The following is a 15,141-nucleotide window of genomic DNA, read 5'->3' on the forward strand; positions in this document are numbered from 1 at the left end:
TTCGCTTCCCTTCGGTCGATAACGTTAACGCTTTTGCATTCTGTAAAGAAAATATTCGTACTTCGTCCAGCGCCTGTCGTTTGGGCTCAGCTCTGTACTTGAAAACGCTAAACAGAAGGAGATTGTTTTCCTTCGACGTTGATTAGAAGAAAACTGCTCCGCCTACATCCGTCTCAGTTTATGCGAATATGTTTCGTGAAAATGATTATTCTAGTCAAAGCTATAGGCCATCGTTAATTACTGTGAGTGAATCCATCTCAATATCTCCAAGAAGCGACGCACCAAGCAGAAAAGAACTGCAGGTACTACGCCAGATGCATCTACCAACCGTACACGTCGATCAGTGAACACCATGGATCATCCCATTCAGATTTAGTAGTGTCATCACCCGTAGGGCCTTTAATTCGGCAGCATTTGCGCACATCAGCGGCTGCAGGAGTCCATCACGGATTTCTGTTGCAGTATCCCGGTCAGTCTAACGACATACTTCGGTTAATCGTGCCTGCGGTCGGCGCTCATCCATATGTGATCCTGCCTGTTGGAAATTTGTGTAATTACCTTATACAGCAAATATAATGACGACATTTATTTATAATTTAAAAATGAATGTGTTTGATTTAATAGTTAGTGGAGGGTTGATCACTTTTTTCATGCAACCTCACGACTTGAATATTCGTACTGAACTCAAGCAGTTTCATTTGCGTTTTAGGATGTCTTGCTACAGCTTTTCGTTTTTGTAGATGCGATATGGGATTCGATAAAGAAGATGTCGCCGCTATTAAATCCGAATTACGTTGTATTATGCAAACGGCTGAGGTACCGCGGTCTGTCAGCTCTGTTCCGTTGCTCGTTTCTGCAGCTTCCGCGTACCCTGGCTGATAATTAACGTGGCAATTTTAGCCTGGGATAGCATGTTGACGATTTTTTTAAACTGAACTGAACAATCCCATGTGGCTGTGATAACCCACCGATCGAATTTAGGCAGTGAATAGTCTAGTACTCGTACGACTGTTTGCGCAGTTAACCGAGACGCGCTGCTGGCGTTTTTTGAAATGTCACTCTCTGTCAGGACAATATATGAATGTGGCAGTGCAGTAAAAAATGTCGTTGTTTGTTTTGCTGGAATGGCAAGTAAAATTCATAAAGATGACCGTTTTATGTCTGTTTTTCGAGAAACTTTGTGTTGTTGTCTGCAATTCCGAAAATAATACGGACACTGGACTAACGTTCTTATCACTTAACTGATGAAAGTTATGACCTGCAAGAACTGAATAAGCTGAGAATGAATTCACGATATCTACCTATGGTCCGTTTCGTACCACTCCAAAAACTCGACCCATCGTTTTTTGCTATGTATTCCTAGTATTCCCGTGTATTCTACCGGTATTCGTTCGTGTTCTGCCTGTATTCCGCATTATCCGCTCCGTATCCGTTAAGTGTCTCTCTGGAGCGGGCCCTGAATTCCGGCGACCTTAGCGAAAACAGTGTGCAGCAATAGCAATGGTCGGTGCTCATGCCGCTTTTTGAAATTTTCAAGTCGGTATCACAAACGACATTTCTAATGTCTTCTAAACTACTTCGGTTTCACCCGCAAACTATTGCTCTATAGTCTATATCAGCCATTCGAAACCTCGTTTTCTGCTGCGACTGCCATGGAGTAAACGAAAACTGGTGAAATCTGGATATCGTATGTAAAGTCGCAAGTTGCCACGGACCACGGTAGCAGGCTCCTACGTAGTAGCACATACAGTTTGGACCAAGGAAAAACTTTTGACCGTAAAGTAGTGTGCCGGCGTTTGCACCTAGTGCTGTTTGCAGTGTGAAAGTTACAGAAATGAGATCCTGCTAACAAGGATGAACGAATTGTGCGATAAAGGTCTAATGACGATTTTGCATACCGGTATCTGACTTTTTTTTTTACTTAATTTCGCAACCATGAATACCCATGGCTTAATTAAATGCTATATAGCCCATGTTAGCGAACGCCAAAAAAGTTAGTTTGAAAAATTGCAGCCCCCTCCGAAATACAAGCCCATGCCCGTAATTGGAGCCCACCCCATGAGGCGTTCGATATATTTGTAACCCTGGGGCTCTAATTCGATAATTACGGTAATTAGACACTTGCCAGCCTGTAAACCTAATCGGTACCCACGTTAATTTCTACCTGTGCCATTGAACCGTTATAAAGAAGTCCTAACGCTGACAATGTCGCTTCTCGGACGTTTTGAGTTCAGTCCATGACTCCGCTTAAATACAAAATCTCAGATGTAATTGTTTCGGAAACTGGCATGATTTTAAATCATTAAGGCATCATTTAGAAAGCATCTTTTGAAACGGTAATACAGTACTTACAGCTGTAATTGGTTTTGCTCCATTAAATTTCTTTAAATTTTTGCATGTCATCGTGGTCATTACGCGCTTGGGTTAAGATTGATTGTATGATTGTTTTGACAAACATCACATGGCGAACAATTGTGGACATTCACCGCGTATTTCCACAAAAACAGCTTTTGCTTGCAAGTATTACTGCCACGACTAAACGGGAAGTGCAATCAGGCATAATCGCGTTTGTCAAAAAATGTCAATTATGGCGTTATCCCCTTTGTCAGATTTTCTCAATACGATCAAAATTATGCGAGCCAGAAAATCCTTGACTTGATGACTATTTGTTTCCTCACAGCATTAATGGTCCTCGACTCCAGATCAGATGTGCCGCAATGCACCCCCCACTTTTTATGTTAAGAATCCATATCACCAAGAAACTGCTATGATGAAGCTGTACAATTGCGCCTCTTAATTCATTACCACGTTTTATTGATTTTACGTAGTGGCTATTACAATATTCCAACACGAAATTTAAAAAAAAATTAGGCAGGTTATCGGTACGGCTGCTACATCATAGTGTGCTACATAAAACACTCCATCGCAACAAAATGGGGACAACTTTTTCATAAATAGGTTGGAATACTTTTTGACTATTTCCGTGGTAAAAAACCAGTGAGAGAACACGCAAGCCATGTAACTTTCAAGTGCTCCGAAAAGAGTACGTACAGTACGTCTTGTTAATAAACTTAGGCGTGCATTGCCAGACTACAGGAACTACGGATAGCTCAGCATCCACAATGAAACCACGATGACGGTCGTCTTGGTGGATTGTAGCGACAGCCACATTCAGCATACCGGACGCTGGAGAACCGACCAGTTTACCAAGTACATTTGTGGTTACCTTTTCACTGTTGCTGCAAAAATTTCCATTGCGCAATATGGTTTATTATCTGGAAAGAAAAATATTCTTTATCGCGATTCGAACATCTTTGACACCAATAATGATAATTGCTGCATCGCAAAACGCTTGAGTTTCTAGAACCCAAGCGGCGAACTTAAAAAATCCATCAGGTGCTGTCTCATATCCACCGAACAGCTCCATTAACATTTCACATGTTCCCGGTCCCCAGCACAAGAGCACACTGATGGTCAGCAGCGTTAAGACGGTAAAGGCATTTCGGTTTTCTCGTCGGCGGGTCGGCGACATTTCAAATCGTGCAATGGTATCAACAACTCGAAGAGGTCTAACGATGGCTGCCGGTGCAAGTGCCAGTTCACCAGCGTTTTCACCACGATTAGTCGAACGCGTTAGATTCGCGTTACCCGTCCCGGCCGCCGTCGCCAGGACACCCTTTCTCCTCACCGTTTTCCACAACAAAAACGGATACGTGATAATAATAAATATTACGGGAAAATCAATCGTCGCTATCTCCGCGATTTCAAAATATTCGGCTTGTGCTAATCTATTGAACCAGCATCCGTGAATTTCGCCTGGTCGACGGTACCACAAGGCGTCGAAGATCATACCCGGCAGGCAGATTGCATGTACACAAATCCACATCGCGACGCACGTCATAATAGCGAAGCGTTTGGAGTGGTATTGAAGATAAGAATGGGGAGAGGTCACGGCCCAGACACGGTTGCAGGTAATCAGAAATTCTGCACAGATCCCAGCGGTGGGTATGTCGTTGAAGCCATAAAGGTACAGATAACACAGCACCCAACCGGGCCACCAGTTCGACTTCATCCAGGTGACAACGAGATAAAATGAGCTCAACAGAACGAGCATTATATTGCATATCAGAAGATTTATCAGGTACACGTTAAAGCTTGTGTGAAATTCCCGTATGCCAAGTAAAACGCTTAAAACTATGGCATTCAAGAGAAAGGTCGTTACGCTGGTGAACACTTTGAAACCAGCGAGAAAGGTCCAGTGCACGTTGGTGAAATTGCCGTCAAACTCAGGAGCTGTATAGTTTGTTGTGCTATTAATGTGTTCCATTGCAGCACAGCTGATATGTACAGTCAGAGAATTTCTAAATAACAACCGTTAAACAGGTAACAAACTGCTGTTGCTCGATGAGAGGACTGCGTTTTCCCATTAGCGTATGCCTGCGAATGTAAGTAAACTAGGAAAACACAGGTTTAGATTCTGCCGACTAGCGGTACCTATGGAGCACCTTTCGAAAATCGATTACGGTGGCGATAGATAACAGAGGCTAAAATATCCAGATTCTATCACTACACACTCCCCCTGGGCGCCCCTGGGGGGTGCCCCTGGGGGGAGTGACTGCAATAAATTTTACCAAAACCAGTAAAAATCTTTTTATTCTTTTTTAAGAGAAGGCAAAACCAGCGCACGCATGATACGAGTTCAGTGTTAAAAATTAAGGTGAATGTCCACTTCCGCGCGAAGCGCGAAACCGGAGACAATTTTTACTGCGGAAATTGCGGAAGTTTTGAGTAAAAATAGCAAGTTAGTGCGTTTATCACCAAATTATTTGAGCTAACGAAAGTTTAAGGTCGAAATACGATGCTAAGATCGAAGTAGAATTAAGAGATGAGGCTGGTTTCGCGCGCAGCGCGAAGCCGACGCACGTTTTTCTTGTGAGAATTGCTAGAAATTCTACAAAAAATAAAATTATGATTATTTTATTTTCAAGAGACCCCCCTCTAATTTTTTTAACGGTTTCGAACTTTTTTAATCTTACACACTTGGACAACTAAAACTACACACTACACGTTTATCACTACACGAAATGTGTATCACTACACACTATTTTAGCCTATGATAGATAATCACCGAACTGACGTGTGGGAGTAGGATCACACGCCGGGATGTACGTACGGATGCTGACTGTCCGCCTTCCACCTGCAACATAACGGATAATCTAGTCAATCTCTACTGTGATTTGCTGTTCTCTTTTATTAGCGGTGCATATGATGTCATAACACGAAGTCTATATAAGTTCTGGTTGTCATTAATATCGGTAGCAGTCGCTTGGCAGTCGCTAACTTGACTTCTGAGACAGTTTTTCTAATTACGATTTCCTTGCGTTGTGAACTGTGGTGTGTATTGGATTAAAGAGGCAGCAATACTTGTTCCTACGGAAGTGCATAGTCGTTCCCGGATTATCGCTTAGTATACAGGTTTGCTCGCGACACAATCGTCCTAGCTCTTGCCGATCCTCACAGGACTTACGACCGGAAGTTGTGGTTAGTGTGTTCCTGCTTAGGGATTCCTGAGTTCCGTGTTCCTGGTTCGTTCAACCTATTTCCACCATAAGGATCTGTTACAGATTGAGATGAGAGTTGCCTACCGATTGAGCATTACAGGCGTGGAAGAGTAAAGATTGTTCATGGAACCTTCATCGGTGTGAACGCTTATACACGACAGAACCCAGGATAATCGCTTAATGTATCGCACCGCAAAAGGCTGTCGGATACCGCGGGGTCAGCCGATGCTTCCGAGTACAGGTCCAGCAAATGGTGAAAGACTCGGTATAATCGTCCGCAATTAAACCGTGAACCGCAGAGCGTGATGTATGAAATACATAATTCACATTGCTCGGGGTTTGGTACAGCATGGCAGCGCCACGTTTGGAAAGACAGCGGTCGAACCAGGCACCGATCTGACTTCTACAGTACTGTGACTAATTTTTAATCATTTGATAAAGCTACAATTTTTATCTGCATGCGCATTAAGGGATTTGGCCCGATACATAGCACCAAATTTGTATACATCCACGGCAACTTTCGCTGTCGCGCACTCCCAAACACTTTTTTGCATTGCTTTATGATATCTTGTAGCCAAAGGATTCGTATACATAGGCAAAAAAACCGTTTGTGCGCGCCACATCCGGTTCGGGAGATATTAGTGAAATAAAATTCCAAAAGTTTAAACGCGCGGAGGTGTACCAAAAGTCTCATTATGAACCGATGCTCTTCAAATTTTGCACGAAAACACACATTACTGTGAAGATCGTTTTGGTACCGAACCAGCTTTCTACCATTTTTTTCAAATTTTAAAATGAATTTCAAAAATTTTAAAAAATAATTTAAAATTTGAAAATAATGGTAGAAAGCTGGTTCGGTACCAAAACGATCTTCATAGTAATGTGGGTTTTCGTGCAAAATTCGAAGAGCATCGGTTAATAATGAGACTTTTGGTACACCTCCGCGCGTTTAAACTTTTGGAATTTTATTTCACTAATATCTCCCGAACCGGATGTGGCGCGCACAAACTGTTTTTTTCGCCTATGTATACAAATCCTTTGGCTACAAAATATCATAAAGCAATGCAAAAAAGTGTTTGGGAGTGCGCGACAGCGAAAGTTGCCGTGGATGTATACAAATTTGGTGCTATGTAACGGGCCAAATCCCTTAATTATAAAGAAGTTGTTTCTGTATCGTTATGATGGAACGTTCTATGTGGTTCACCGAGATCTGGCAGCGGTGCGGATAATCTTTTTCATATTTTATGGAAATTTTGTTTTCGAACAATTGCACGAGCATCAACAATCGCTAAAAATGGGGAGTTATGACTCCTAACTCAGATAGCGTTATATACTGTAGTTTGGCTACACAGACAAAATATAGACGTCGGTGAAGTGTTTTCGTTATGCATTTTGCTTTAGTACGCAGTGTGTACTGGAAGTTGTATCACTTGTAGGTGATACTTATTAAAGTGAAAAGCCATTGGATAGTGTCTGCCATTGGATCCGACATAAGGAGAACCTATAATTACCGATGCCGTTTACAACGTTTGGTATTCTTACCAAAGCTGCATATAGAGGTTTTATCATGATTCAAGTTGAATTATAGGAGGATATTAACTGCTGAGGCCATCACTCCCTGTACTTGATGCCGTCACCCGCCTGAGTGTGACGTTACGGCAATACATACGGTTAAATCAGGCGCGGTACATAAGCACCATGTTTAGCCACAACGTAAAACTCCAGCCGGGTGACGGCAGCAAGTACAGGGAGTGCTTGCTTCAGCACTTGAATTCCCCCTATATTTCGATCAGTATCCGCCAACGCTGGTTAGTGGTTATTATGTACCACAATGAAAATTTTCCATTAAAACCAAATTCAATAATTTATCTTTACCTCGACATTACGATTATAACTAAGCAGTTATTTTTATAGGACGGACGGCCTGCTTCAATTCCGACGCGTTGTTATTCCGATTTACGTATATAGTGATCCATTAAGAAAACAGTTCGGGAATTTTGCTTTCCTTGCTTGCCTGAACAACCCCTTTCGTAATAATGAATGACAATAGAATTTTGCTAGTTTAAGTACATGTGTGCGAAGGGTTAACGGAGACAACAAACTACATTTCGGCTTCCTGCCGGCTAGCGGCTTCCTGCCGGCTACCGGCTTCCTGCCGGCTACCGGCTTCCTGCGGATCTTGGTTCCTTTTAGAGTATAACTGCAATATACTCCATATTTCGTGCTATCAGATAAACCAGACTGCCGGTTAACGACTACAACGTCTGGATTTTGTGCGGCTGATTTCCTTCGAAACCCGAACCACATTAACATCCATAGCCTTCGGACTTTTATTAGTGATTGTGCTACTATAGAGAGCTTCGCAGACTAAAGACTCGTTTGCTCCAGGCCACGGAAACCAGGTATCCTAAAAGTTTTAGTGTATGTACCCCATTTTTGACACCATGTACCGGGCCATTTCCCTGTAGTTCAGATACATTCGTCTCGCCATCCTAACAAACCACGTCACCATGTGTAGCTTGAGATGATACCAAAACAAGTAATAATGGAGTTTAATGTCCTTGCAACGAGGCGTTAGCCCCCTCTAGGCTTCAGACAGTAATCAAACAAAGACGAGATCTTTGTAAACGAGGTAGTATAGTGTTCATGTCGAGGTAGTATTTGACCATAACGTAGTGGATATGCTGACGGAAACGATATAGTCATAATTTTCATTAATTCAGATTCAGATTGTATATTAAATTGATCAATATTAATTACGCATGAAGTGCCTACGGATACCATGCAAACACAACTTTCATGCAGTAATGGGTATATTCAGCAAATCATGTATCGATATTTGTACGTAAGGTATTAGTGGTCTTTGAGAATCTGAGAACATAGAAAAAAGTTGAGATACAAGATAATAGTAATTCTTCCCTTAATGTGCAACTGTACTGTCAATAAAGGCCAATAAAAGCCGATAAGCCTTGTTTTATACCTTCTTACCAGCAGAATCAAACAGTGACGCTTTAACACAATACCTATTTAATTATGCAGTACAACGAATGACTGAACAAGCAACGCATCTCAACAAAAAAATTTATTTCCATCAGAAATGTATTAGCGGTTTAATACACTTGACTATGCGACGCACCAGATTTTCTTTCGTTATAAACGGCCGGTTTAACCTTCCCACTATTAATGCAACATTGTGCCGTGATCTTTCGAAAATCAAACATGGTAGCGGTAATAATCACCGGGTCTAGCACAACCTGCAAAATATAGAGCACCGCAAAGAGCTTCCGGATATCGCGGATGCCAACCGATATTGCCGAGTCCAAATCCGTAAACATGGACACTGTATCCAGCAAATTGTGCGGAGCCCAACACACCAGCAATGACACGACTAATGTACTTAAAACGGCAATACCTTTAATATGCCTGCCATGCTTGCGGAGCAACAGATATTTTCCTACAATAAACGGCAGTGCTACCGCCATTAGGATCATCGGCAGATCGAAGATTACGAGCATAATCGTCTTCGCCCACGTAGACACGCCCACTTCAGCATCGCAGTCTAGCGGAGATTGGTACGCGTTCATCACAATCCCGGGGACGCAGAATACATTAACATACGCGACAATGATCAGAAATAGCGCGATGGATGCTCTACTGGAGTACCTTTGCCGGTATATTACAGGGAAATACACCGCAGTGATTCTATTGGCCGTCAGTAAAGCATGAAGGTTAATCGCGATTCCTTCAATGGTCCAAAACGTATACATTTGCACTGGACATGGGAGACGATGTGACATCCAATCCGAGCAGACAATCGCAAATGCCATTAGACAGTATATCGCGTTAACAGCAGCTAAAGCCATGAGCACGATGGAAAACGGTGTCCTGCGGTCTTTTTGCAGCGAAAACAACACGAGTAATAGCAAATTAAATGCTAGACCAATGACACAGTTAGATGCGTAGAAATCATCCATCCATGTATCGGCGGAAGGCTGGATTACCAACGTCCCAGAAGTGTTATTGGTCATCGCGGCAAATTAAGTCGTTTTTTATTCTTTTCGTTAACCCAGATCGGATTAAGTTTTTTTCTAAATCGAATAGCCGAAAACAGTTTTACAAAGTTACAAACTAAAGCCACACTCAGCTGCCGTGTAGTAATTCTAAGGTAAGTTTGTAGAACGCTTTATCGGCTCAGTATCAGTATGATAGCACTCGAACGTGAACAGCTCTTCCGCAGTTTGCGCAGCTTCCCTTGAATTGTATTACTGCAATATCGTACTACATGTATGTCACGAAGTGCAAATACTCGTAGCCGTAGTGTGTGTTTCCGGACTAGTATCGCGTAACGCGGAAGAGTAAGCTGGCAAAACGTTAACGCTCTTACCAAGAAAATAGGTTGTTCACAGTTCATTCGATCTTATCATTGTTCTTGAATGTCACGAAATCGGGGTGGAAAAAATAGTGTGAATGCAAATTGCCTCTGTGATATCGATTTATTTTTGTATTTTTCGGTGACGTATTTGTTTGTTTTGCAGTTGGATTGTCGCAACAAGTTTTTTTGCAATTCAAATGTTTATCGAGAAGTGGCAATCCCGTCGACAGCGAAGAACAAGACAAACATACGAGTGTCAAAATAAAGTTACATAAAAGAGGCGGCATCATTTTACAGAAATTGTCACACTATTAAGTGGGCGGACCTTTGCACGATTGTTTGCAGAACACTTAAAAAGTATTCCTTTAATGTCCGACATTGTCGCCACAATAATAACCGGATCTAATATGGTAATTTGTATGAGATACAGCATGGCAAACACTTCTTGAACGCGTCCGAGTTCTCCATCGGGATTAAATTTCACGGCACTAAGCATTTGTAAAGTGTCGAGGAAGTTGTAGGGCGCCCAACAGATCACCACCGATGCAATCAATAGGGACAGTACTACAATGCCTTTCTTGTGCCGGTTATGAATCGGTTGTCGCACGTACTTAATCAGTATTGGAGGTAGCGTGACTGCCATGAAAATCACCGGCAAATCGAACAACACAATCAAGGCGGTACGGAGCCATACCGATAAAACAGCAGCGTCGATGTAGCAACTGTCGTGATGGAGACTGAAATTTACAATAATACCCGGCAGACAAATAATGTGCACATAAATCACGATGGCGCATAAAAGAATTATCGAGGTTTTCACCGAATAACTCTGGCGATACGATATCGGATGGACATTGCCCAGATGCGATTAATCGTTAGCAGAGCGTGTGTATTAAAAGAGATTCCTTCCAGAGTCCAGATCGCGTATAGCTGGATGGCACACGGAAGTTTATGTAAACAGAGATTGCTGTTCCAGTAACAGTAGCTAGATGCAAAACTGATTAGGCTGTATAAGGTGTTAAACGCTGTCAAAGCGAAAAGCACCAGAGCGAACGATGTGAAATCTTTTGAGAACGTCAATGCAATTAGTGCTACGGTATTGAGGGCAAATCCCAAACTGCTTGTGCCGGCAGTGTACGCTTCAAACCATCCGTAAATCCCAGCAGAATCCGTCCCGTTGGTTGCATTGGAAAGCTCTATTACAGACACACTATTGTTTGCCATAACATTAGCAGTTCTCTTCAATAAGCGACTTCAACGTTGATCAGGGTGCTTGTTATGAAACTGGACACATCCACATCGGCAAAATTTTATGCTGGGAAACACTAAACGAGGGCGTTTTATTGTATTGTTCCGAAAAAAACCCTTTTCCGAAGAAAACAAAAAAATGTCGGAATTATCGCCACGGTTTGGTCACTGTTACGGTCACGGTTTGAACTGTAAAAAATACTTCATTCCGACGAAATCAAAGTTGTACACCGAAAGCAGAAACCAGCTTTCTTGAAACAATAATCTCGAGCATAACTGTACTGGTCATGTTTAAGCTAATCAAAAAGCAGGAAAGCGGTGCGATTGTAGTGCTTGTAGGGTACTTAAACGTCCTTCCGGGATTCATTCAGGGAATCCATTCATACCAGAACAGCAAGATTAGCGCTACTAAAATTGTGCTACTGAACATAACAGCGGCATGAAGCTGCATCGGTCAGCAAAACACCTGGGTGGAAGTCGAAACTGTTTGAGTACTTGTTCTGACAGCTGCATACACACAACACAGCCGGTTCGACATTTGTGCCTTGAGCAGATCTGCGGATTGCCCATCTCCGTTTGCATTTGTCGCCATTTGGACAGCGTGATGAGACAACTACGTGCTAAAACAGCAACTACACATAAGAAGTTCCTGGTTGAAAGAATGGTTCCCGGCATCAGCGGTTGTTTTTATCAGTTTTAAACAGACAAAAATTATCTTTCCCAGCCTTTTGCCAACGTTGTAAATCGTCCAACAACAAAAAATAATATTGTTATTTTTACCAAGCTTCTTTTGATTATCAAAAGCGAGTACTTTAATACTGCTTTTATTGCTCTTCGTTCGGTTTTTGAGATATAATATACTACTACACGGTATGTGTAATTCGCTTTCTGGAAGAACGTCCATCACCCGACTTTCATATGTTAAAAAAATTTGAATTCCAGTATTGTACTCTAAATGTTCGTGTCTTTAATACAAAATGACTCCAGTGGTTTACTCGTGCACATAATAAATTTCAAGTCAGGTCCGAATATTCTAACGTTAGCTTCGAGTTTTGAATTTTTAAGCGTACAATCTTTTAGAACATTCTCAAAAAGAAAGAGGGATGCCCTGATCCTCTTCTCCATACCTTTGTTAGACTGTGAACCGACAGACAACTGTCTTAAATTTGCAAAGTTTTCTTGGTGAGCTCGCCCTATGTTGCGTTCTTCTGCTCCTGTCCAATCTACATCGGCTGTCAATAGTAATTCGAGTATGTTTCATCGTTGTTTACAGGACAAGGCAACCTTTTCTTAGTTCGGTAAATCATTTATTCATACCGCATATTCATGAATCCCTGCTGTTGATAATTAAAACCAAACCCATGACTTTTCTCGCCGGTGGGCAGGCATGAATAACACCGGTAATTAGTGATCACGTCTTCAGTCGGATTTATGTCCCCAGTCCACCGTCAGCGAAGTCTGTTTCGGTATTACATATTTGCAATAACGGAAATTAGTCCTTTTTGTTGACTTCCGGCAGCGGAATGCTTAATATCTGCATTTAATTAACTCTCGATGCAACCGTCAAAACATTGCATCCATGTTAAAATTCTCTGGCATGACCACAGGCTTTCCTAGTGATTATTGCCAATAATGCTACAAGCTTTTAAAATGTTCGATTTGCCAAATATCGACATTCAATATTATTGTTATTATTATTACGGCACAAAAGCAGACAACCCGGAAGGGACTTCAGTCTGGTCGAATCTGCTGTACTGCAGCCATCTACAGCCCATACTTACAAGGTAAACCGCGTAATAATGTCAGATTTAAACACTACTCTGCTGAATTTGACCGCCGGCGTCCCTCCCTGGAATACCACCCACGGGCCGATGACACGGCGCACTGTTGGCTGGACTGCCATGTTAGTTGTCAAACTGCTCATCTGCATATCGTCTTTACTCCTCAACGCCATCGTCCTGGCTGTGCATTATTTCATTCCCACGTATATTAATCCCTTCAGCATCTACCTCTTAGCGCTCTTCATCACCAACATTGTCTACCTGCTGATAATGCGTCCCATCGGGATCCTGGATGAACTATACGGTCTGTGGCCAGCTAGCGGCTTCTCCCTATGCGTTTTGTACAACTACGACAAGGTCATGAGTATGGTGCCAGTTATGTTTCACGTCCTCATCTCGTTCAATCGTCTATGGGCCGTGACCTTTCCTGTCTCTTACCGTGAACGTCATACGAAGCAACTGGCCGTGCGCATCTGTCTTGGCGCTCTGCTGGCTGTCCATATTGTCAATTTGCCGGCATATCTTGTTGACATGTTGCACATTTATCCGCCATTTTACTACAAAATTAAGGACTGCCACCAGATATTATCACCGGCTATTGCATACTGGAATCGCGTGGGATACGTCGTAAACCGGTTTTCGCCATTGGCGTTTATTCTGGTGGCGTACCTGCACATCATTGTGAAGCGATGGCGTCAACGACGAACAGGATTGGCTGACGGGAACGTTAAGACGGCATCCACACCGGCTACTGATCCAGGTAAACCCGGAGGCGAAAGAGAACCGGTCATTGTGCAGCGCCCCCGAAAAGAAACTGTAAGCACCCAGCGGTCCAAAATCAAGCCATTTGTCGTGTTAACACTAACGTCCATTAGCGTTATTATCTGCTGGCTGCCAGCGGATGCTTATTTCTTCATTTTAACCTATCTGAATGTCGGATTTTCGAGAGATTTTTTCATCGTCATATCCACATTGTATTCGGTTCAAATGATTTTTGATCCACTGATGTGGATCTGTAGCTTACGCAAATAGTTTGAATTTTCATTACGCAAATTCTTGTTCCTGAAATATTTACTGACTCGCACAATCCAGCGCAGTTCGCTTGGGCTTCAAACTCATCTGACAGAAAATAACCAAATCTGGTATAGTATCACATACGTAGGTATTTGGCATAAAACTTACGGACATTTATTGTCCATTTCGCTGCGCATGGAAAACTTATAATGTGAGTATGTGTTATCAAGTTTCGCGCAAGATTGGCAAACGGAAGTCCCGCACGTGCGAGGAATGCAAAACAAAATAATGAATAACATATTTATTTTACCTGAGATTGACTGCTGGATATTATAACATCATGACGCAACATGCCTGAGTTACCTACTGATAAATTAATCAAGAAAGTCAGCGAAAATGACGTCCCAAGGGACTTAAATTTTTTTAGCCGTCTCCTTGGCTGGCCGGTCACACATAATTCTGGCCAGTTAAATACTCAAAGCTGTTCGTTCATTCGTACTTGTCTGTTTCTCCACAAACCTGGCGCGTTTTTCAGCAGTCGACTAGTACCATCAGCCAGAGGCGCCGAAAATCTTATGGAAACACCAGTGGACAGTTATTCTTGCATCCTGATTAGTCACAGCAACGATAATCTGAAAAAAATAAGCAGTCAAGTTTTAGCGAAATTTGAAAGCACGAGATGCAATTATAAGTTCGATCTGTGAACAGTTTTCAATGTTGACCATAGCTAGCGAACGACGCCCACATCACGGTATGATTTTAAACATAGGCAACAAAAAGGATTATTTAGAGCTTGCCAACTATAAAGCAGGAACATCCCAGATCCTGTTGCATTAATCCCGCGCTGTGATTGGTATCGAAAAGCTTACCGGTGTTGACATGTACGCTACGTAGAACAGCAGCGTTACCCACTGTCTACCCTAGCCAACGGATATCGAGCCGGCGCATTCGGAACCACTGCGAGAAAGATGGGACTCGCCGCAAAACCCAGCAGATGGATGACCGATACCAAAAACAATCCCTTAGCCTGTGTTATACGTCGCTCATTTCGTTTTCGGCTTTCTACGCCCTGCATTGTTTAACCGGACCGCTCATTCTGCGAACCCTGCGACACGACCTGCACCTTTCGTGAACGACTTATGGATCAAGACACACATAAACAGTA

At 42.5% G+C, this 15,141-nt stretch overlaps 1 protein-coding gene across 1 annotated transcript; it reads left to right on the forward strand.

The window, feature by feature from the left end:
- The first annotated feature begins 12,980 nt into the window (after positions 1-12,980).
- Positions 12,981-13,994, forward strand: LOC129582800 (octopamine receptor-like). Its single transcript, XM_055474414.1, has one exon. The coding sequence runs from the start codon at positions 12,981-12,983 to the stop codon at positions 13,992-13,994; it is 1,014 nt and encodes a 337-aa protein (XP_055330389.1).
- The last annotated feature ends 1,147 nt before the right edge of the window (positions 13,995-15,141 follow it).

The sequence above is a fragment of the Paramacrobiotus metropolitanus genome, unplaced genomic scaffold (genome assembly GCF_019649055.1).
Source record: "Paramacrobiotus metropolitanus isolate TYO unplaced genomic scaffold, Prichtersi_v1.0 Parri_scaffold0000008, whole genome shotgun sequence".
Lineage (NCBI taxonomy): Eukaryota > Metazoa > Tardigrada > Eutardigrada > Parachela > Macrobiotidae > Paramacrobiotus > Paramacrobiotus metropolitanus.

Bases quoted from the DNA above. Each gene is read 5' to 3' on its own strand.
- LOC129582800 (XM_055474414.1), top strand. From the start codon at position 12,981: ATGTCAGATTTAAACACTACTCTGCTGAATTTGACCGCCGGCGTCCCT.